This window comes from Ictalurus punctatus, chromosome 1, assembly GCF_001660625.3.
Source record: "Ictalurus punctatus breed USDA103 chromosome 1, Coco_2.0, whole genome shotgun sequence".
Classification (NCBI taxonomy): Eukaryota; Metazoa; Chordata; class Actinopteri; order Siluriformes; family Ictaluridae; genus Ictalurus; species Ictalurus punctatus.
In genome coordinates, this window is record NC_030416.2 from 30,190,370 (window position 1) to 30,214,350 (window position 23,981).

A 23,981-nucleotide genomic window follows, 5' to 3' on the forward strand; every position below is an offset into this window, starting at 1 on the left:
CACAGATGTTTACTAATATACTAACAAAGATTCAATTTAGATTTAGAGCCATCTTTAAATAGCAAAATATGGTTGTTTATAAATCCAAACGTTAATGCATTCCTTTTCTCTTTAGTTTGGACCATGAAGAGTGCAGCCTGTGGCTATAGTTACTTCATTAGATTTATGTAATTGCCTCTTCAAAATAAAATTATCCTCCAATTTGTTACATGCTTCTGCTTCATGGTCCAACATGGTTATGTAGTGCTAATCACTGCTCATGGTCTTGTTTACACATGTAAAAGAACATAACAGATCAAATAATTATGTTAAATTAGATCATTTTAAACAAATGTTAAAAAATTAAGAGTATTTCCTACAGTGTACACTGATCAACCATAACATTAAAACCAATGACAGGTGACGTGAATAACATTGTGCCTACAATGGGAATGTAATCATCAGAAACATACTATGGAGCAATGGAAGAAGGTGGCCTGGTGGCCTGATGAATCATGTTTTCTTTTACATCATGTGGACATATGCATCATTTACCTGGGGAAGAGATAGCACCAGGATGAACTATGGGAAGATGACAAGCTGGCAGAGGAAGTGTGGTGCTCAGGCCCATGTTCTGTTGGGAAACTTTGGGTCCTGGCATTCATGTGGATGTTACCTTCACATGTACCACCTATCTAAACATTGTTGCAGACCAAGTACACCCCTTCATGGCAACGGTATTCTCAAATGGCAGTGACCTCTTCCAGCAGGACAATGTGCCCTGACACACTGCAAAAAATGTTCAGGAATGGTTTGAGGAACATGACAAAGAGTTCAAGGTGTTGACTCGGCCTCCAAAAATTCCCCAGATCTCAGTCTGATCGAGCGTTTGTAGGATGTGCAGGACAAACAAGTCAGATCCATGGAGGCCAAACCTCACAACTTACAGGACTTAAAGGATCTGCTGATAACGTCTTGTTGCCAGATACTACAGCACACCTTCAGAGGTCTTGCAGTTCTGGTGGCACAAGAGTGCCGCACAATATTAGGCACAATATTAGGCAGGTGGATTTAATGTTATGGCTGATCGGACTATGTGCTGTGGAAGTAATAGGACTGAATTTTAGTATTTAGCTTTCAGTGAGCTGGAGGTTAGTGAGTTCAAGTCAAAAGAGAAACTCACACCAAGGCTGTGTTTCAAAGGCTTTTAAAAAGTGAATCATTCTCTTCTTAAAAACAGCAGGCTACGAGTACTGATAACTCTGACACTCAAATTCTCTCACGTCAAACATCCAACGCTGGTTAGATTATTACAGAAGATATACCATGACAAATGACAGAAAATTACTCTCTTGTTGCTACTATCACATATCTCCCAGCTCCTGAAGCAATCATGTACCATTTTCATGCCTAAGAAAATATCAGCAAACAAGATGGTGTCCTAGGTAGCGACCTGAAATCAGAGATTCATTTTAGATATGAATAACAGGCAGTTCAGGCACATTTCCCTTCATCAAAATGTACCATTATTTTCTCTTCAGCGATGACGGAGACATTGATGAACTTGGAGAAAGGTTTCATGATTTCAATAATCACAGGGTGGAACGTCTCCCATCAGTGTTTACATCAGAAAATGTATGAAGAAGCTTTTAAAAAAAAAAAAACAGCCAATTGGATATTAAATTGCTGAGATTTGCAGCTAAGTTAAAATTACACAAGAGTGGTACTGGGTGTTTATGAATGTGGAAAATCAAGTGAAAATGAAAGTGTAAGATTGACAAATAGATTGAGTCAGTGGCAGCAATGTTATGGATGCCGTAGCGGTCTGTGGCGGTAACGCAGCAGCTCAGTTTGTGGGTGAAGCTCTCTGTTTACTGGTAAATCTACATCTCCGTCCTCACTCATCATCTGGAACAGTTGGACAATCTGGGAGTGACTCAGCGTAGAGGCAGAATACAGAGGATCCAGTCAAGGTGGTTCGGAAAGCTCATAAGGATGTCCTAGGCTAGATCCCAATAGATCAGGCACATCACATTGTACAGAGATGCCATGGCAGATCCAGGACCTGCCAGAGAGATTATATATCATAGTTGGCTTGGAAATGTCTAGGGATCCTCCTGGAAGTGCTGGGATAGAGAACTCTGGACTCACCTGCTAAAGCTTTGCCACCATGATCGTGAATGAATGAAAATCAAGAGGAAAACTATACAAATACACCCACAAGGACAACACACAGCAAGTTCGAACCATTTTACCAGCATATCAGCCTCCGATATAGGAGTTCATTACGCTGGTTTGTGTAGCTAATTCGTTGAACACCGCTATCGATTCCACACAGCAGGGGGAAAAAAATGGATAAAAGCCCATTTGTCACCTCATAGTGACTTGAGCTAGAGTCATTTATTCATTGATTTTTAGAAGAACAAGGAGATAGCAAGGAGTACTGGCTTGAGCCAGTTCAAGGATGGAAATGGTAGGGGTGCACAATGACTTGACAGTTTAATTGACTAATTATTTTGGAGATGTTTCTGTGGCCCTCTTGAATTAAAGTGTAATAACTTGAAATGAAGAAACAGGTGAAAACATATTAAATAATCTGATGTTGATATCGCAGTTCCTATTAATATCCTCCACTCATCCACTGTCTGCAATAAATTATGTTGCTCACTTCTAAGATTTATGAGATTTATGGGTGCAACTTAAATGATTGATTATGCCTCAAAAAACAATAATGGAAGGATCAAACATATCATGACATGTCTGACAAATGTCTAGCTTTAATGGGTCACCCAAACCTCTAATCAATAACTATTTGAAACAGGCTGCAGTGGTAAGAAACAGGCTGCTATTGGAGCTCTCGTGCTCTGGTCTGGTGTGATTGAGCTGGGATTAGGGTCAATCCCTCCACACACATCCACCATACTGCATCCCTCTTTTCATGTTGCTTTCCAGGAGCAAGCCAAAGAGCAGCATGTGCCAATCACAGTGTTTCCCCATCCAGCAGCTGCTGAGCCTCAGGCACTGCAGACGGGGAAAGAGAGCATCAGGGTCATATATTCCATGTTCTCATTCATCGATCCTTCCATCTCTCATCCTGCTTCAATCTTTTGTTCCCATTACACATGACCTCATTTGTGGGAAAGCTTTTCTCAGTCTTCTACTTGTTTGTTGCTTTCAGGTATGGACTGAGGACTCTCAGTGCCATACGCTTTCATCTCTCCTGTGTGCTAGTGTTGTGTTGAGTTGCATTCTCCCCAAGGCTTCAGATAGTGCTGGAGATACGACTCCATATTGGAAAATGGTGTTGAAATGAAAGTGGGTTTATGCTTCACTTCCGAAGGCTTCACTTTTGTTAAGAAAAGAAAGAGAACATTCCAAACCGATGGCCCAGTTTTGCAAGGACTGACAAGAATGGCTGCCATGATGAGTTGAACAGTATTTCTCAGTAGTAAAGTGAAAGAGCATCGTCACTTTCTAGCTACAAATGTATCAGGCTACACTCGCAGTCATGTTTAGGAACATCTTGAGTTTCTTATGTTTTATTTCAGTTTACTCGCTATTATTGCCGTAGACTGAAATGTGAACTGATACAGAATAGAAATTAAATAAGGAACCTAAATCTTTCTGGAAATTCCATGATCACTCTCTAAACGAGTGCTTTATGGCACTTGCAGGCTAAACTTCTTAAGCGTATAGATTAAATTACTCATAGACAGTGCAAGTAATGTAATAATCTAATTAGAGTAATAAAGAGTTTAGGCTTTTTTCCCATTAGATTAGATGTACATTTTTTTTTCTCTATTCATGAAACATTTCACAATAAACCTCTCTTAATTCCCTTAAACCTAATACTTGGTTAGATTTTAAAATTTGAGAGTATTTAAATGATTTAACAAAAAAAATCCTAAACGGAGATATGGCAGAGCTGACTTTTGGGAGAAACACCACGTCTGAAGCTCTACCTAATTCCTAGTTAAATTAAAATGGAAGTTTTGTGGCTTTTAGTATGAATATGTTAGTCTTAAGGTTATCTATAAGCTAGTGTGCTCCAAAACAATGAAGATACATGCATCCAAAATGAGCAGTCTCTCTCTACCACCAATACGGATCAACCATTTTGATGACATCATTCTGCACTTAAGCTTCTCATCAGATTTACAGTCCAATAAAATGGTCTCTAGATTCTAAAGTGTCCCGCCCCCAATATTATAAAAAATCCGCAGTATTAACTGTCAAGTATGGATTAAATTGCTTAGTAATTTTTTTTTTTAATATATATTTATACAGCGATGTAATATATTATATTTATGCTGAGAACAACTCAAAATGTTTTTTAAAAAAGAGATATAATTTGTGAATTCGGTTGTTATGGAGTCATAGAGGAGTTTTTTTTGTACCCCCTCGGCATACTCTGCTCCGTGTTCAGGGTCTCTACAATATGTGAAAAATTAGTGGCAAATATCTAAAAGCATTCAGGTTATACACAGACTTTTCTACAGGAAAGATTTCGACCCTAACTATTAATCCTATCAAACCTATTCAATGTTTTTAAAGTAGGTGTGTAAATAGTGTGCAGTTTCACATAAAAGGAATACAGTAAAGGCAGGAAGAAATTCCACTATCTATGTTAGGAGAACTCATTTGGACTAAAGACTTTTCTCTGGACCTTGAACCAGACTTTTTTTCCCCTCACAGCAAACACACACTATTACACCATATTCTTTCTTTATCTTTGTATCTTCTAAACCTACAGTATATGAAAGTAGAGGGATTTTATTGCAACCTTGGCACAGGTTTTATCTGTAGCTGAGAGAGCACAAACTGAGCCAAATCTTTATGAAACTCCTGAGGATTAATTTGACACCAGGATGAGGTGATTGGGGGGGGGGTGAGAGAGAGAGAGACAGAGAGAGAGAGAGAGAGAGTTTCCATTGGCAGAACAATTGCTCTACATCATTCTGGGCTGCTGGCACTGCAGCAGATTATCGGATTTGCCCCATGTAGATTTGCTGCTGAGACGCTTTACTGGATCTTTTCATTCCGGGGATGCCAATGCTGCATCTCCTTGCATACACAACCGCATAAATACCCGGCTTCTCCACAACATTGGGCTTTATTCCACAAGACAAGCAGGCGAGTGAGAGAAGAGTACATTAGCTAAACGTGTGTCAACAGGAACAATTCAAGTGTCAGCTCTCAAAGCACTGCATTAAAGCCAACTAAATATAAACAGCTACTACAAGCTCCCTATATGTGGACTCTGAGGGAAGCAAAAAATTAAGTGTCTAGAAAACTGGGCTAGTTGGTAAACACAGGTTTAAAGAGACAATCATAATCCTAGTTAATGACAATTCTTCAGTGTTGTACTTGATGAAAGATTACTGCTTTCATCTCTGCAGGTTTCATGTGCAAATCCAATTCACTTTCTGTATAGTTTCAACAAGCCTTCATTTTAGAGTCAGCTGGAAACAAATGGAAATAATTGGAAACAAAATGTTCTGTTGTCTTATCGTAAGAAGAAAAGAAAGGAGGAATTTCGCCAAGAAATTATAACCACATCAAAACAGTTGTACTTTTGGTTTATTGTTGACAGTGAATGATTTCCATTAGAAAACAGCATAAACATGCATAATTACTTGTTGAAACACAAAAGTAACAGAGGAAGACTGTTTCATACGGCAGGATATTAGAAGCAGCACAAGGGAAAACAATGCGAATAGGGTTTGTCATAAATTCAACAACCTCACCCACAATCCTGTCATGCTGTGGAGTTACTGATGTGCAGTGGTTAAACTTGGTGGTTAGGATTCGACCCTAATGATCAGAAGGTGGTGAGTTCAAATCCCAAAGACCACAGCTGGACCCTTGAGCAAGACTTGTAAACCTCAACTGCTCAGCCTGACACAACCTGTCTCAATGTAAATTGTCTCAAATTTTGCTTTGGATTTAAAAAATAATGATTTTTTTTTTTTTTTAACCAAATGCGTAAAAGTATTGCCTTGCCAAAGTTCCTCTTATTATTCCTGTTGTTTAGAAGTTACTTCCCGGATAGGCTCTGGATCCACCACAGTTACTGAATATGAATAAGTAAATTCCCACTGTAAATGTTACCATTATGTGGAAGGATATTTATGGTAGAAAGCTGTTATTCAGTTTACTGTGGTTAAACTGCTAAAGAATTGTAAACTGAAGGTTTACATTCAAAAGACCTAAAAAAAAATTAAAAGGTAATAAAATAAACAAAGACATTTTTAGAAAGCCTCCGTACAACATGACTTACAAACCGGAATGTCTTTAAATGTGTTTACAGCTGGGAAGAGGAGAAATTAGGCTTAGGGGAGCATGGGGAACAACCTACCATGGGACAAATTGTGACATGTTTGCGTGTGTGTGTGTGTGTGTGTGTGTGTGTGTGTGTGTGTGTGCGTGTGCGTGCTTGTGTGTTTTAATGTTATTGCACAAAGTCAAGCAGTGTGTATTTCTAGTCACACTAGCAGATTTGCAAGCAATGGTCTGCAGCCAAGTTTCATAGCGAATCAGCTGTTCTCATGAAATCTGTGTTAAAGAGTGCTTTCATGGCATGTAAGTCATTTTTTTTTTCATTGCAATTTTTTAAAATTTATTTATTTTTATTGACCTTTGTGTGTGAATTACGGAAACCAACCTTATATTACTTTAATCACCATTTCTTGCCTACACCATAGCAATGTGACCAACTCACAGCAAGTGTTAGACGGACTTAAGTACAACCTCCATTCTGTGGGGTTACTTTTTATGCCGTGTTCCAACTAAGCTGCCTTTGATAAACAATGGCAACAACTTAATCCTCTTTCATATAAAATAAAAAGAACAGATTTCTTGAAAATTTTTATTCACCGAAAGAAAAATCCTCCTCTGTCACTGGGAAGCAATGGGTGAAGTGTGTATTTTGTGACAGGTGGGAGCAAAAACTTTGCACTGAAGGATATTAACACAGGTTTGTCATGTCACAAAGAGTAGGACTGTGTTGGCATGCTGATTGTATTGTTAAAAATACTGGTCAGGCAATTTCATATTGTTGTCAATATACAGGCCATTTATTTCCCATATGTTTGCAAAGATTTAAAATGGAAAAGGGAAAACTTCTAAAAACAGGTTCATTTACTGCCTTACCTTGTTTACAGGGTGCCAATTGATGTCAGCATAAAATGTGTCAAAGTGTAATGTCAGTATTCATATATAACTTGACATGTGTAGTATGATGTGTAGTTTCACACAGCTATCTATCTATCTATCTAGATAGATAGATATAGGTTAAAAATAGATTTGTTTTACACAACATAGAATTGCATTGAACTAACTTTGTTGGCACAAATTTATCAGGCTTTTCTAGCAAGTTACAATTAACCCTCTGTCTGTTACAATTAACCCCACCCATGTACATCCCGTCACTTTTAATGGACCTGTACATGAACAGAAGGTGCTAGAAACAAAGTTCAAGTGTTAATTCGCAACGTGTTGCTTGGACTAAAACATGATTAGTCTAACGTCGTTAATTTATTAAGTGAAAACCAAAAAGCATTAGGTTGTGCCCAGCTCTCCCCTATTTCATGAGCCGTCTGTGTTACTTGCCCCAGGGTCTGTGACCTGACACCTCTGTGTGGCTTATTGTTTACTCCAAACTGTGTAAGCATGAATAAAAACACACCACCAACATATAAACTGCCGTATTTAACCACTGTAACTCGTAGCCACCATTTAGAAGCAGACAATGAAAGATAAATAAATCTGCTTCATTGTTGTTATTATTGACTCTTCTATTATACAACTTTACATTCATCGCATACTTTTCATCTGTGTTGACAATACCCACCCTGGCAGCCACCTTTTCAACCTTCTACCATCTCACAGGTGGTACAAACCATATGTTTAGTACTTATTTATTTGCAATTTATAATGTTATTATTGTTGAGTGCATGGCTGCTCTCTGAAAGCTCTCCTTAGTATTTTTTGTTTTGTTTTGTAATATGTACAAGACCAAGACCAAGTCAAATTATTAAAGAGATTCTGATTATGGTCCTAGAAACTTTCCTAATAAAATATTTATTAGGAAATTTATTTTGTGCCTCATTTAAAAGGGAATATGTGGTTTTCCCCGGTTAAAGTATAGATGTGGGAAGTCTGGGAAACTCTAATCATATCCTATCCAATAGGATGCATCTAATTAGGTCAGGTGACTTGGAAGTTGTTAATGGTCAGTAATTGCATTCCTTTGCTTTGACGCAGCTAGTGGACTGAAACTGAAGTTATTCAAATTATTTTCCAAACTAAAACTAATTAAGAGCGATGTGAGGGGCAGCATGACTCAGGAAATATTAAAAGCACAGTTCCCATTGAATTGCCTCAGAGCTAGGGTTTGGAATGAAAGTACATCATGGAGGAGTTTGCTGAATGGAAAGCCCTTCAGATGAGTGAGTAATAGCACTGGCTTTGCTGTTGTTTGCTCATGGCCGCTGTGCCGGTGTTTTCTTATAGTGCTGTGAGGTTTAAAGCTCTGAACCTACGTCATAGGTGGAAATGCCATTGTGTGTGTGCGTGTGCGCGCGCGCGCGTGTGTGTGTGTGTGTGTCAGTGAGTGACATTGCTTAGCCTCAGTGCTTGTTTTCTTCTTTGGTATAATAGTGTTGCATGCATAATAGTGTTGCATAATGGTGTGTTTAATGTGTGTAAGGTCCAAATTTAATGCCATATTCTTTAATGGATTTAATGGTCATCTGCCGGGTGTTCAGGGTTTTTGGACTTCTGCACAACTTTGACCTGGACTTGTTTGGATATGCTCTCTAACAAACCCTAGGGCCTTCCAGGAACAGGTGTATTTACAAGATCATGTGACACTTTACTGCACACAGGTCGACTCTATTCAACTAATTTAGGGGTTTTACAACAAGGGGGTGAATACTAATGCACTTATTACCTTGAACTATTTGAATGATATATACTTTATATGCGCGCACACACATTTTTTGCACTTGGCACATACATATCCTGTTTTGCATAGATTCATGGCATAACATTCCAGTCAAATCCAGTTCAGTTTGGGGGAGGTGAAACCAAATGCAATGCACCATAAGTCCAAGTAAGTCCAGATGTTGTGAAAAACACTAAATCCGGCTTCACATTGCACAGTTTAGCACCATTGCAACTAAAGACAACTAATGACAAAGCTCTGGTTGTGTTTTTTTTGTTTGTTTGTTTTTTTCTTCACAAACACTCCTTTAAAAGCCATGAATAAGATGAGCGCATAGGATGATGCGAAACTCACTTGACAGCTACAAAAATATAATAATAGTAATGGTGAAACCTAAAAGAAAGGTCATTACCTCAAGCTCACTGCGAAGAATGTTCCTATTTACGCCACCCCGTTATTCTGCGCAAGCCCAGATAGTTCTGAACGATGATGTAGGTAGAACGTTTAATCACAGTTTTATCTCTAGAGGGCCTTCGTTATATAATGAGAACACTGTATTGCATTTTATTGCAACCAAGAGGCTCAAACATGTTCCGGCATAACCGTGCTCCTGTACACAATACGAGTTCCATGAAGAGATAGTTTGCCAAGGTTGGTGTGGAAGAACCTGACTGACCAGGTCACGTGTAGACGTACTTTTGGCCATATAGTCTATATTGGGATCATTTAGTACAGTGTGACTAGTAATGTTCTAAAAGGCTGCGAATACGTTTGCAGTCCACGTCAAGGCTTTTTAGTTCAAGGCCGAAAGACTACAAATTGTGGAGAAAGTTCAAGGAAGGTGAATACTTATGCAAGGCACTGTAAGTCCAATCAAATGTGGTCGAAATCACCAAATTACACTTAATGCTTACACTTGATGCTCAATATGCTTATTACATATTGCAATGGCTTAGTGGAGGTGTGGTGTGAGTGTATGGTATATAGGGGGTTGTAAATAAGTCGTTAGTCATGTTGGGGTTTTTTTTTTTTCTGGGTTGGTTGGAGAATATTTGGACACAATGTTTATTGAGTCAAATGATAAAAAGAACCTTAACATCAGATGAAAAGTAGTAATAGCGTAACAATAATACAACAGAGTAAGAAACTATTTATTTGGGTTTTCTTTTCCCTCTCCTGAATTTCTCATCTCTAAGATCAAATAGAAATGCTTATTCTGTATATAGTTTTCACAGAAAAAAAAAAAATAGACCAAACCCAACTCCTGCATATTTAGCTGTTTTGAAAACCATTTTCCTTTCGGATATTACTTTTGCATTAGTGTTAAAACCTGACAAATTGAGTGATAATCATGGAAAAGTGTAATGCAGTAACAAATTGAGTGATAATCGTGGCACAGCGTAATGCAGTAACTGCATCGTTAAAGCATTACATCACTGCTTTGCTCTCAGCAGTAACAGCTGTGGAAAATCTGTTACCCACCAAAAAAAAAAAAAAAAAGTTTGTGCAACATGGCTGGTAATACAGGCTTCAAACAGCGAAAATGCATTTCTAATGTATAGATCAGGATGCTTTTATAACCAAGTTGGAGTAGAAGTGTGCGCAAAAAAAAGGCATGTATTAGTGTGATTGAATTTTGAAGTGACTCTGATGGAAAATGAAGAAGAGAAAACCTAAAACTATTTATGGCGGTAAAGTCAATGTGAGGTTCAGCTCTAGGAAAACTGGTGTATAGTTAGTTGTTGTGTTGCCCATTATAGACACTTTACAGAGAATAGGCAGGCGTTATTTTTAACGGCTCATGATGATGACTGATTCATGAGTTCAATTCTATCATCTCAGTTTGCTCTTCGTCCTCCATCCGTAAAGCATCCTGATCCATCTGGTGCTGTCTGCGTGCTGCATCGCTGATGTGCGCTGGTCCTGAAAGGTCGTATACGGATGGATAAGATATTCTAGCTAGGCTAAATGCTGAGGTTAACCATGCTGACATTTTACTGTAATTTCATGGAGCATTTGGCAGCGAGGAAGCTGTGAGAATCTAGGTCCAATTCTTATCTATGAGATACAGCAGACAAAGCGTTTCTGACACACACACACACACACATGCTCTATATCTCTCCCTGGATTTACCAGCAGCCTTCACGTGCTCCCTTTTAAGGGTCGGTGAAAGCAACCTCCTCTTTCCCTCCTTCTCACCACACAGAAACACACGTGCACACACACCGAGCAGATGTTAAGTAAGGCTTGTGTGGAAGGTCTTTTGTGGTTGGCTATGGCACAGAAGATTGGGGTGGAGCTGAAACGACTCCCTGCAATTTGCTCTTGCATTGAGAAGATTTATGAGCATCTTTTCTCGGGTGACACATCATTTCTGCGCTCCAAATCCCAGCGGCCAGCCTGCAACAGCCTCAAAACAGGTTGCTCTATCCAAAACAGGTGACTCATGGACAAGCCTTCAGCCTGAGAAAGACAAACAGAATGAAAAGCATGTGCTTCCCAAGCACACACACTTAAACTCGGAGCAAAAGAGAACGCACAGAGGGAGAGACACCCCTGAGCTTTATAATACTTAAATAGAAAATATAAATATATAAGCGAACGCCTGTATTGATTGCATTGCTCTGGTATTGATTATAGACAGTACAGAGGAGACTTATAGGACATCATGGGGTGGGCAATAAAACTCCACATATAAATGTCACGGTGTGAAGAATAATAGTCTGAGGGAGAAAGTTCACTGCTCTCTCAGGCTGTGTTACATCTGACTACACGGACAATTAAAAAGTAGGAATTTAGAGGCGTTCTTAGGTGTTCAATACAGTGGAAATAAATTGAAACACAACTCCATAGCAAACATATGATACATTTTATTGTGAGGTTTACTTGATATGTTTAGTTCTGCTTGAGGTTTTATTGAAACCCTGTTTAATGTACCCTGAAATGCTTTAGAAATTGTTTCGATGGTATTATTTGGGGGCCAAGCACCAAGGTTGCAGAGGCCCCCTATTGGAATTGTGTGTTTTCTGTGTCTTCTTCTTGTTCTTCTTCATAAGGGTTTATGACAGACCATAGAACGCTTCATATGCTTTTCATGCAATTTGCTACAGTGATAGAAGAGTCTTTGCTAGAATCCCAGCAGTTTTGGTGTACACCATTAAACTTTCTAGCACCACCGATAATGCAAATTTGAACATACCTTTATAATAATAGCACTAGGGCTGCAACAACTAATCGAAAAATTAAAATGAATCGACAATGAGTGTCATTATGGATTAGTCGGGTCTGTGATGTCACTGTGGATAACCCCCCCCCCCCCCCCCCCCCCCCGTCAGTGATGTCACTTCACGACCGTGAAAAATGCATTTCTGTGAATAAAACCCATCTGAAAAACAGAGTTATTCATAACTCTCAAACAAATTTGATTGTGAAGTTGCCAAACAGTAAGTGAGGGCATATCTCAGCAATGGTGTGTATTTAGACCAAACTCTGTAAGTCAGTGACGGACCATAAACATAAGGGTCTCTAAGAAGTTAAGTCTACAATCACTTCTAAGGCAGGGCTCTACAGTAACAATTTCTTTTAGGAGCACTTGTGATCCTAATTACAACAATTTAGGAGCACGGGAAAAAATTTTGTAGCATGGTTGATGTTTTTTTTGTTTGCTTTTTTGTAGAGATGGTAACGTTAATGTGCCACAATATAACACAAGTAGGCATGAGAGAACTTGAGCTGGTCAATTATGACAGAATTTAGGAACATAGTGTGAGCCATGACATTAATTTACCTTCTGATAAACTAAATGTAATATTTTCAGTTAATTTTACAGACTGTATGTAAAAAAAAAAAAAAAAAAAAAAAAAAAAAAAAAAAAGTTAATCTGTTTCACCTTGTAAACAAATACAATAAACCTCAATGTTTAGTGTTTTAAGTCTGCTCCTCTTAAATATCTTCTACTTTCATGGTTCTGGGCGGGAGTCAGTTCTCGAACCGCTCTGTGTATATTGTGTATATATCTGAATAATCTCATATAGGATGTGATTGGGTGAGTTCATTTACCCGTCAGAATTTGTTGTTTCGGGGTAAATTACGTGATCCCACTGCAAGCTTGTTCATTACTAAGCAACATGGATGCGCAAAGTTGGAAGAGCAAGATCCGATGAATGCGGTAGGTAACCCCCTTCATTTATTTATTGATTAGCATTTTGATTTTACAATTCCTGGATGAAATCACTTGCCTGTGATCAAAGACCGTGAGAGCTGATGTTTGGGAATATAGCCGAATTCATGCTAAATTATTATTTTATATGTCATCAATGAAAAATAGGGTACGAGATATTCTACACCCCCTGACATTTACTTAATCAACTTAATGAATGCAAATAAAAAATTTAAGAGAGTAATTAGGCCTACTTGGTTCAATTTTTTTTTTTTTTTTTTTTTTTTTTTTTTAAAGTGACTGGTTTGAGCAGATGTGGAAGGCTGTCTATGATTGCCAAACTGGTTTTAGTTCTTCCCCACGCGACTGCAGATGCAGAGAGAGTTCTCCATGGTGGGTTTGAACAAAACCAGGAACAGTTTGGCTCTGGACTGAACGCAATCATCCATCATGACTGTGAAAATGGCTGGCCTTGAGCCACAGTGCTTTAAGTGGGAGCCCCCTACCCCTGTCTGAAATGTGTACTCACACACACAGTACAGTGTGTACATTGAGGACTGCCGTTCAGTCCTTTGTCTGTCTTTTATGAGATTTACCAGTTATCATTTCTATTGGTGATGGTCAATTATGAACAATAGGTAAAACTGAACTGCTAGCAAAAACTTGAGAGAATTGGGTGGGGCCGAGTGGCTCCTCCCCTAACAGATGTAATCTCACTCCAAACTTTTGATAAAACTTGAGAGCCCTGCATATGTATTGCATCACATAAATGGTTCCATATTGTCAGCTGAAAAAAGGTGTGGCTTCTAATTTCTGTTATTTTATTATACATTTAAATGTGAATCCTTTTTTTTTTTCCTTTTCTATAAAGGCAATTTGCCAGTTATTAGGTGCGTCCCAAATCCCACGCTTACACACTATTCTACGCCATTTTGTAGTGTAAATAGTGTGACTAGGGTGTTCACACTGAAACCCCCCCTCAAAAAAAAACACAAAGTGCACTTCAAGTTCCAAGATGATGCACCCATTCAACAGGAAAAGAAAAAAAAAAAGCGACGTGTGGTATGATGGACACTTCATGCACGCAACAGTCGCAGCATTCTCTATGTAGTGGAAGGGGAGGGGCTATATCAAGCTCAGATGTTGAACAAAAAAAAATTATTATAAATTTCACTGGTTGCAATTGATTTGTAAATGCGTACGTTTTAACTACCCTAATTATTTATGACAGTATCTGATATCATATTCTCCATCATATCAATTAAGACACTCTTCACATAATTTTCTCTTACTCCTTTAGTCAAGAAAGTTTTGGGGAAGAGGTTTGTTTCTTTGTTTTGAAACCTGTTGTACTAGCTTTAGATTATATATCTATGTTTCTATTTATTAATGCTAGGCAAATATTCATATTTTATGTGTTAATTTTGTAGTGGTGTGTTTGTTGTTTTGAATAGGGTGATTGTTTGTTGTTGTTTTTGTGTATAGAGGGTATGCACGTGACATCTCTGTAAACAGAACACATGCCAATGTCCATGGACCACAGGTTCTTGGGCAAGTTGTAAGGGTCACTGTTGAGTCCAATTGCCTTTAATTTAAGCTGATTATCATTAGTTATACTAGCATTTTCACAGCTTCCCTTATTAAAAGCAGCCATGTTGCTGGATGTTTTGCCACTCAGTGCAGATGAGCGGGGGCAGGTTCTGGCGGGAAACTGACGTTAGCACGATTAGCACCCCCTTGAAAATGAGATGATGCATCTCAAGGGGTTTATCCTAAAGAATAAAGTTGTTACTTTCACTCAAGTGTATATATCTTTTTATATCCTAATCTAGCACTATAAGATGAGAAACCAAGAAAACAAAGCATTTGTTTTTAATAGATAACAGAAAGAAAGAAAAAAAAAAAAAAAGATACTCGGCCCACTCTATAATCATTTCATGACTCAACCCGTACCTGAAGTTAGTTCAATTGGTGAATGCAGGACTGTACTCTCCCCAGAGTTTCTCGTCAACTCTCTAGGGTTCATCTTCAAGGCCACGTTCACCTCATGGAATGGAGCTCATTTCCCCCCTGTTCTTCTCCCATACTTTACACACAATGTGAACTCTGCTGCTTCGAGTCTCAAGGTTCAGACCTTCCAGTGTTGCTAACTGCATCTGATCTGCACAGGAGCCCTGTGATCAACTTCCCCTGGGCTTTCTTTTCCTCTGTTTAACTACTTCTATTTCCCTTCATTTTCTCATTCTCACACACTCCTGCGGTGTCAAACAGATGGAGATGTTGACTTCCTCACAGAGAAGTTTTGGACAGGTTTTCTGTATAGAGAGCCAAGAGGCTACGTCACTGATTCTCCGCTTGCCCTGACCTGAACTTCATAAATTTCACGATTGTCTTTATTGCCATCAAACTCATTACACTTCTCATTACAGTGCTGGCCAGCCATGTCATAGGCAACATTAAAGTGATCTATGGGATCAGAAATAGATTAAAGACAGTGAAGTGGAGGAAGGATATTTCTCAGATTTCCTTTTTCCGTGCTTTCAGCCTCTCCAAAATGTGCGAGCCATACCAACAGAACAAAGAACGGCGTTACATACAATTTTTCATGCTGCAACAAAGATGCCTTACATAACGGAAAACTAAAGTTGAAAAGGTCATTTTGTATAAATAATAAAAGAAAGCAATACTTAGGGAGTACAACATGAAGAGTGTGCTGTTACAGGAACTAATCAACAACGGCGTGTCGTGATGTGAAGCGGAGTTACTGTTACCACAACAGACTGGCCAATGTTTTAAAATGGAATTCCTTACATTTCAATTTACTAATGAAGGACGTGTCATGCTTTTTATCCCTTTTAGTTACATTTAATTTTGTGGAACATCTGCTATAGCAGTACAGTGGTAGCTTGGCGGTTAAGGCTCTGGGTTAATGATTGTAAGGTCGGGGGTTCAAGCCCCAGCATTGCTAAGCTGCCACTGTTGGGCCCTTGAGCAAGGCCCTTATCCCTCTCTGCTCCAGGGGCGCTGTATCATGGCTGACCCTGCGCTCTGACCCCAACATGCTGAGGTATGCGAAGAAAAGAATTTCACTGTGCTGTAATGTATACGTGGCCAACCAAGGCTCATTATCATTTATAGCAGGGGTTTTCAATCCTGGGGACCCACCACTCTGCATATTTTGTATCTCTCCTTTATTTAACACACCTGATTCGGTCCATCAGCTCATCGGGAGAGAGATTCATGAACTGAGCTGTGGGTCCCCGCGATTGAAAACCACGGCGCTATAGCATTTACGTTATCACAGCTCTGAACAGTCAGTCTCTCTCCAGCTTCTTTTCTCATAAGACCTGCCATTCAGGAGGTGCTCTGACCCCATCATCTAGCCATCGCAAATTTTTGTCAAAGTCGCTCAGATTGTTACACTTACCCATATAACACATCAACTTTGAGAACTGTCCGTTATGCATACGTACGTATACGATCTCTACACACAACCTTGTTATTTTAGAGAGAAAAGTGCAAAGAAATTGCAAACTTCACTGTAATGAAGATTCTCCCATGCCGCTGACATCAGAGACTCCTTCCATAAATGTTAAATTAACGTCTCCTTACAGAAAACGTCACCATATCCATTTAATGTGAGTATTAGACTACGCAAAGTGTCTGCCAAACAAGATCCCTGTGCAAGTTCTTACTATAGAAATGAGTGAGTGCATCAGTACCTGGGATTTGAACTACAGCCAGAAAAAATTAATCAACATCTTCTGGCCAATCAGAATTGAGAATTCAACAGCGTTGTGTTGAACGGTCAGCGTTCTTAATGGTCATTCCGTCACTGCGTTTTCATGGGATGAAATGAATAGATCAATAAAAATACACACTTGTGTAATGTAAACAAGAGGGAAAAAAAACAGCCTTCTGGTTTATTTTGTCTAAATTTGATATGTACAGAGAAAGCTGTGTACAATTTCATACATTATGTATAAAGACTAGTCAAAAAATGGAATTGCACTGTGCTTACATGTTACACCATGGACACCATGTTACCTCGGGAGAATATAGACAATGCAAAAAAAAAAAATACTGTTACTGTTTTTTTTTTTCTTTTCTTTTGAAGATCTAAAAATGTTTTGTGGTGGAAAGATATTACACACAAAAATAGTAGAATAATTGCTAAAATATGTGCTTTCCATGACATCTTTTGTAGTACAAAATATCCCTCCTATAACAGGCACTTAAACATTACCATCGCCAACAAATTCTCCTTTAATTCAATGCATACAATACAAAACGTGAAATAATGCAGCCAAAAATACCCCTGCTGCTGCTCTGAAAAGTTCATTTCCCACCCATTCGAGCTCACAGGACCAAACACACACTGCAACGTACCAGTTAGTCAACAACGGGAAGATGTGCATCGTTGTTTCGTACTTTTTAGTTTTGCTCTTGAGGGACAGAGAGAAAATGAGAGAGGAGGAGAGAGAGCCTTCAAGCTGCTGGTGTTCAGTTCAATAGGTGTGGATGAAATGGCAAAAAATACCATAGCCACAATACATGATGTTTTTACGAGCAACAATACGTGTATCTGAATCGGATAAGATTTGAACCTCACGCAGTCAAAAGTGCCCATGATTAGCCAGTATCTGTATCGGATATAATATTCAAATAAACTCCTGTGCTTCTCCAACTTCCCCAATTTGTTTTCAGTAATTTAATGCAAAAGATATCAAATCTAATATTTTTAATCACCGACAGCAGTCACGGGAGTGCTGACGTCATGTAATTAGGAAGGGTTGGTTGTCAAATGTAGCTTAAAATGATTAGATTTTATTTAAATCTCTTAATAGTATCTTGGATGTATTTACACACGCATACCTATCCAGATATTATTTATTGCTATTTATTACTTCCCACCTCCGAGGTAAGTCGAATGCAATCGTCATTTATAAATGTCATTATATATCCGGTATCAGCGGCGTCTATAAGTTCATTATTACTTTTTATAAGAAATTTTACAAAAATAATCCGTTTATTTATTTTAAATAAAGCAACCATCAATCTGGTACTTCAGGCCGTTATTAACTACTGACGATGCCCACTATTCTCAATTAGCGTATGGTCATATCACCCAGCATAATGCACACAGACGGCTTCGGGAATTTTTTATAAAATAAATCACATCGTGGATTACAGTGATTAACAGATGGCTGGTGGAGGAAACGATGCGCGGAAATCCGGCTGTAAAGATCAGCGTACTGGCCTGAGCATGGTACAGGGAGCGTGTATGTGATGACACGTTCACCAGACACCTCAGACTACCTGTGTGACCACTGACTGGCCAAGAGACACGAAGCACCAACCACACAATAGAATAGACTGGTTTCCCAAGAAACCAGTATGCACCGTATTAGAGAATCTCAAGCTTTACGAGCAGACTGGTGGACAGAGTGTGAAGGATGGACAGAGAAATAAGATGTCACAGGATGAGTGAAATTACTGCGGTTTTACAAACCGTCTAGGCTTGGTCTCAATCTCTCACTGTCTCTCTCTTTCTCTCAATCTCTTTTCCTCTCGGAAACATACAGATGGGCGATGAATGAAAATCTGATGTATCTGTTGTGTTGTGGGGACATTTTGAGTGGTCTCTTCCAGGGTGACCTTGACATCATCTACAGGGCACGAGGGCCCACTTGAATGGTTTGATGCAGAAGTTGTCGGTCACTAGATCTCAACCCACCTGAACACCTATGGGAGATTTTTGAAGTGACACTAGACAGTGTGGAAATATCTTTTGGAAGAACAGTGTTCATCGGTCCAGTAGAGCTCCAGAGACATGTAGAACTGATGCCAAGGTTGAGGAGTGTTGAGGTTGTTCCAGTGGCTCTTGGTGGCCCAACACCTTACTTAACACACAGTATGTTGGGTTTTAATTGAATGTCACCCATGTATGTATATGTATTCAGATAAAAATATATATTCAAATATTTCTGCCTATTCAGAGCTCATGCATACTCGCTGCTTTCCTCAACACTCGGTGACCAATTGGTGGCAGGTGAAATGAGTTATGTAGGTCACAACGCTATAGGAATACAAACCTGGTAGCTGTTTTCTGATTGTCAGGACTGGCAAGGATGCTAATCAATGTTAGGACACGCGTTCAAATACATTCACACACATACCATGTGGATATGTTGGATGGCTGGACCATAATTGTGTATTAAAAAATGTGCATGACGTTTATAAAAAAAAAAAAAAAAAAAAAAAGTCAACAACCAAAATCCCTATGTTTTCTGAAAAGTTCATAATGTGTCCCCCACTCCTCTGCTCCAATCCCACTCTTCCCTTCAGGAGTAGAACGGACGGCCCTTTTCAGGGCTTTGAAGTCGGTTAAGGCGAGCGAGCTGGGAGGGCGAGGGTGGCACGTCCTGCCGGTAGGGCCCTTTGGAGGTTGAGGACAGGGCCAGTGAGTCGTTTTGTGGACTGAGCTTGGCCTGTGCCTCCTGCTCTTTGCGCCTCTGTTCCTGCCTGAGCAGCTCCTGTGTCTCCAGCAGCACACGCGCGTTCAGCCCCAACGCTGGACCACTCAGGTAACCATTAGCACCACGGCTGCCCTGGTAGCTTGAGTAGCGTGGGTTCTCTTTAGCTAATTGGAACACCTCGCCAGGGGGGTAGACCTTATCCCATGAGTCCTGAGACACGGTGCTGGGGTTCTTACGTGGTTGCCTACATGTAAGAAAAATTAAAAGAGAATGAGAGAGAGAGATTAGTCCATGTATTGCAGTAGTTCTCAAAGTGGGACCAAGGGTCTATAAAGCATAGTATGGAGAAGGGGTTGGTTGGTGGGTTTGAAATGTATTCTTATTGTTATTAAACCAACCGACTGAACGCTTGAATTGAATGGGTTTATTCCAAATCTTAATAACTCAAATGAGTAGGACTATAAATAATACCAACTTTGAGAGAAACTTCAGGACTTAAAAGCTCTGTCGTTAATAAATAGCCAAAACATTATTATACACATTGAAATAGGCCTCACATTTGAATAGTTGGAATACGCACCGAGGGAGATGTCAAATTTATTTTAAAGTCCCTGGTTGCAAAAACCCATGATGCAACCCACGTCCCCGCATCTTTTGACATAAAACATTCACATACATACGTGGACTACTTATATGTTATTCTTATAAAAGATAAAAATCCTGAGCAATGTTTATTTATGAGCCAGTCACATGAACAGACAGCTTTATCTCTGTGTGTATGTGTGTCTGTACGTCTTCCTTTTGCCTGTTAACAAATGCAGCTGTAGAATATAATGTTCATTACGCCAAAACAGCCTACAGGCTTTCCATCCACCATTCTCTCTCTCACACAACACATCTTAAATGGAACGAAAGAGAAATTGTTTTATATGGAACTGCACTCTGTGCAGAGAAACGGAGAGGGCAAGGAAAGCAGAGCACCGATTTTGCACATATTGAGTAAAACACTAGAAGATTTCTTTGAAAGTATGGGTGTAATGATACACTCGGCTCACGATTCGATACGTATCACGATACTGGGTTCGCGATACGATGCGCATCACGATATTTTGAACAAAATGAAAACATGAAACTGAAATTCATATAACAGATTTATTTCCGAAACATTAACAGTTTTCGGTAACTTTCTTTGTTGTACCTTCTGTATGTAAATTAACAACTGACTAGGTGTGTCACTGAACAATAAAACTGAATTTTAACATGAAATTAGACTTAAGGAGTGTGGGCAGGAAGTGATTTGCTGCATAGGAAGCACTATCACAGACTCAAAATGCCAAGGTTTTGCGTCATTTATGGTTGCTGAAATCGATCAAACCGAGAAACCACAAGGAGCTTTTATCGTGTACCAAAGTTTGTTGATCATAAGGGGGGGAAATGCAAGAGATTGACTGTGGTCGGATAATGCCTGTGTGGGCAGTGAACACTTTGTCATAGGTAAGTTAATACATAATACATATGCTATGGTTATGTTACGTTAGCCGTTTCCGTACTTTGTAAAGTTTAAGTAAAAAGTTAAAGTTTCACGGTGATCCGTGCCTTTAGTGGCGGATAGTTTCGGCGGACTTTTTGAGAGTGGTTAACCTAATAACAAAGTAAACGCTAACATCGAGAGGCGCAGCAGCGTTGGAGGTCTGTTGCTAGGTTACTCCACAGGACAAAAAGAGATGCCACTCACCCGGGTGAAACCAACGATAATGATTGTGGAGCACCTTGGTCGTTGACCCAACCACTAACAAAAAAGTAGTACGCCTCCATACTTTTGTATGCTTTCATTTGTTTTCTGGAGTAGAAGGATGTCTGGAGGACAAGGTAGTTGCTTATAGATCTACCGCCTCGATGGCAGGCAAGTATTTCAATTCAGTAGAAAAATTGCTCCTCTTCATAACATATGGATCACGTCCAACATCTGTTGTGATTTTCTGTTTATACAGTTCTCTTGTAATAGTGTCTAAACCAGTACAGTACGGACTTTCCTCCACCTCGTCCATTCTGCTTTTCACTTCCCGCCCTCCATCTCAATTTTGCGTGTCATCAGAATCATGTGACTGGAAACAAGATATAGGATAAAATGGACTGCATACAGTTTTTAAAAAATAATAATAAATCGGCATAACTCCTACAATACATAACATTTTTGCATCGCGATGTATATCGTACTACGATATACCGTTACACCCCTATTTGTAAGTGCTTTCAGTGGCTGTTGTTCAAGCACACACTGCTTCATAGCCTTTCTAGCTTAACCCTGTTGATAATGGTCATATCCCATTCCCACGCGCCAGCTAGGTTTTCTTCTGTCGCACAACAGCTACCGCTGAAGGTGAACACGTGCTTCCTCTGAGACAAGTGAAACCAGACGCTGAATCTTTTCAAACCTCTGTTCATGCGACAGCTAAATGTGCTCGGACGAACGCTAACCAGCTTGTTTTGTATACATGAGCTTCCAGATGGCTGTGATTGTTCACCATCGTCCTGATCAACAGGGGACAGAGGATGGCATCCTTCCCACTTAGAGAGCGAATTATTTGCGCTTGGACTGCACAGAATTCACATTTCCTGACACTAGGGTAAAATGTTTTTTGTTTTTTATGCTTGCACTTTTTAACTTGAAGCACAGTATAGTTTGGTCAAGTGCACAAGCTTGACCCCATCTCTGAGCTTCACTTTAAATGAGTTGTAATCTTGGGTGTCAATAGCTACGTTTCCAAAACATTATGAATAAAGCAACGTTTCCATCCCATATGTTCAAGAGAACAAAATCATCACTTCAGGGAAACTGGCGCATCTTGGTCTCCACCACTGTTATTTTTCTGAGCCATGATCACATGATTTGTTGAGGCAAAAAGTCACATGACTTTTTTTTTTTTTTTGATGTGCATCGAGGAATTTATTCGGTAAATGTGTTTCCATCGTAGTTTACGCTCATGTCTGCTTATCGAATAAAAAAATTATCCAACTCAGTTGAGCATTTAAGTTTTTTTATGTGCATTTTGGAGATTTTTATTTACGTCTGGTGTTTCCATCAAGCATTTTTTATGCGAAATCCCCAAATTTGCATAAAAATGTGTGGACGGAAACAGTTATTTACACTATGTGAAAGTGATGTCCTCCCAGGACCAGTGTTGAATTACATCTTCAGAAATAATTTGATGAGATTAACAAACTAGGTTCTGGAGCAAGCGCCTCATTAGGAACTGTTCTACATGCTTCCACTGCAAAAGAACCAGTTCTCAGTCAGCAAACCTGGTTCAGTTCTTCAACAAAGATTTCCAAATATCTAAGTCTTTGTACTTAAGAATGTCGTCATTATCCATTCTCAGAAAAGAAATGTCCTCTAAATGAGTGCTTAAGAATAGATATTAGACCATGTCGACTGTAAGACAAATATATGATGTGCGCTCCCCATGTGTTTCCTGAACATCTCATTTCAGATTTATTCCCCTCTTTACTGTTATAATGACCTCCACTCTTCTAGGAAGGCTTTCCACTAGATTTTGGAGTGTGGCTGTGGGGATCATCGTGAGGTCAGGTATTGATGCTGTGTGAAGAGATCTGAGGTGCAGTCGGTGCTCCAGTTCATCCCAAAGGTGTTCAGAGGGGTTGAGGTCATGGCTCTGTGCAGGACACTCGAGTACTTCCACTCTAACCTTGGCAAACCATGTCTTCATGGAGCTCTTTTGTGCACAGGGGCATCGTCATGCTGGAACAGGTTTGGGCCTCTGAGTTCTAATGAAGGGAAATTGTAATGCTATAGCATACAAAGCCATTCTATACAATTGTGTGCTTCAAACTTTGTGGGGAAGAACCACCTCTGGGTGTGATGGACAGTTTGAGGTGAATTGGTCTGTATCAAAATAAATCTGCACATGAAACGAGTCCAGCAACTGTCCTGGTTGCAGATGTGAGTGTTTGGATGATGTGGGAAAATGCCCTGAGACAATTAGGCCACCCGAGTGATAGAATACAAAGTTTCATGTTGTGAAATCACATCTTACGACACGCAACTTGACCATCATTTCACAATACAATCCTTGCTTCATGTTATTTTCCAGCACGATATGACAATGATGTCATGGCAAAGCAAAGTTCAACTAAGGAAGACAGAGTGCCAACCCTGGAGGAAAAAAAGTGGCATGGAGGGGGGGACATATGGTGTAGATCAGGGGGCAAGACGACCGCCAGGAAATATGCTGTGCAACGAGTATTAATTACAGCATAATAAATTATTTATAAACCAAATAAAACCTTGAGCAATGTTTTCTATTTGCTAACAAGACTTTGTATATGTATGTGGGGGGGATTCGCCTGTTACAACATGCAGCTGTTGCATGAAAGTAGCGTTCTCTGTTTCACATGA

The 23,981-nt window shown here is 39.5% G+C and overlaps 1 protein-coding gene across 3 annotated transcripts in view; it reads right to left on the minus strand.

Annotated features, from left to right (window-relative positions):
- Positions 1-16,966: 16,966 nt before the first annotated feature.
- Positions 16,967-23,981, minus strand: part of pard3aa (par-3 family cell polarity regulator alpha, a) — a 433,956-nt gene continuing 426,941 nt past the window's right edge. For all 3 annotated transcript variants that reach the window (XM_047158283.2, XM_017479944.3, XM_047158282.2), the window contains one exon: positions 16,967-19,808. In XM_047158283.2, coding sequence (XP_047014239.1) covers positions 19,430-19,808 — 379 coding nt within the window. In that variant the 3' untranslated portion in view covers positions 16,967-19,429. The remainder of the gene's footprint in view (positions 19,809-23,981) is intronic.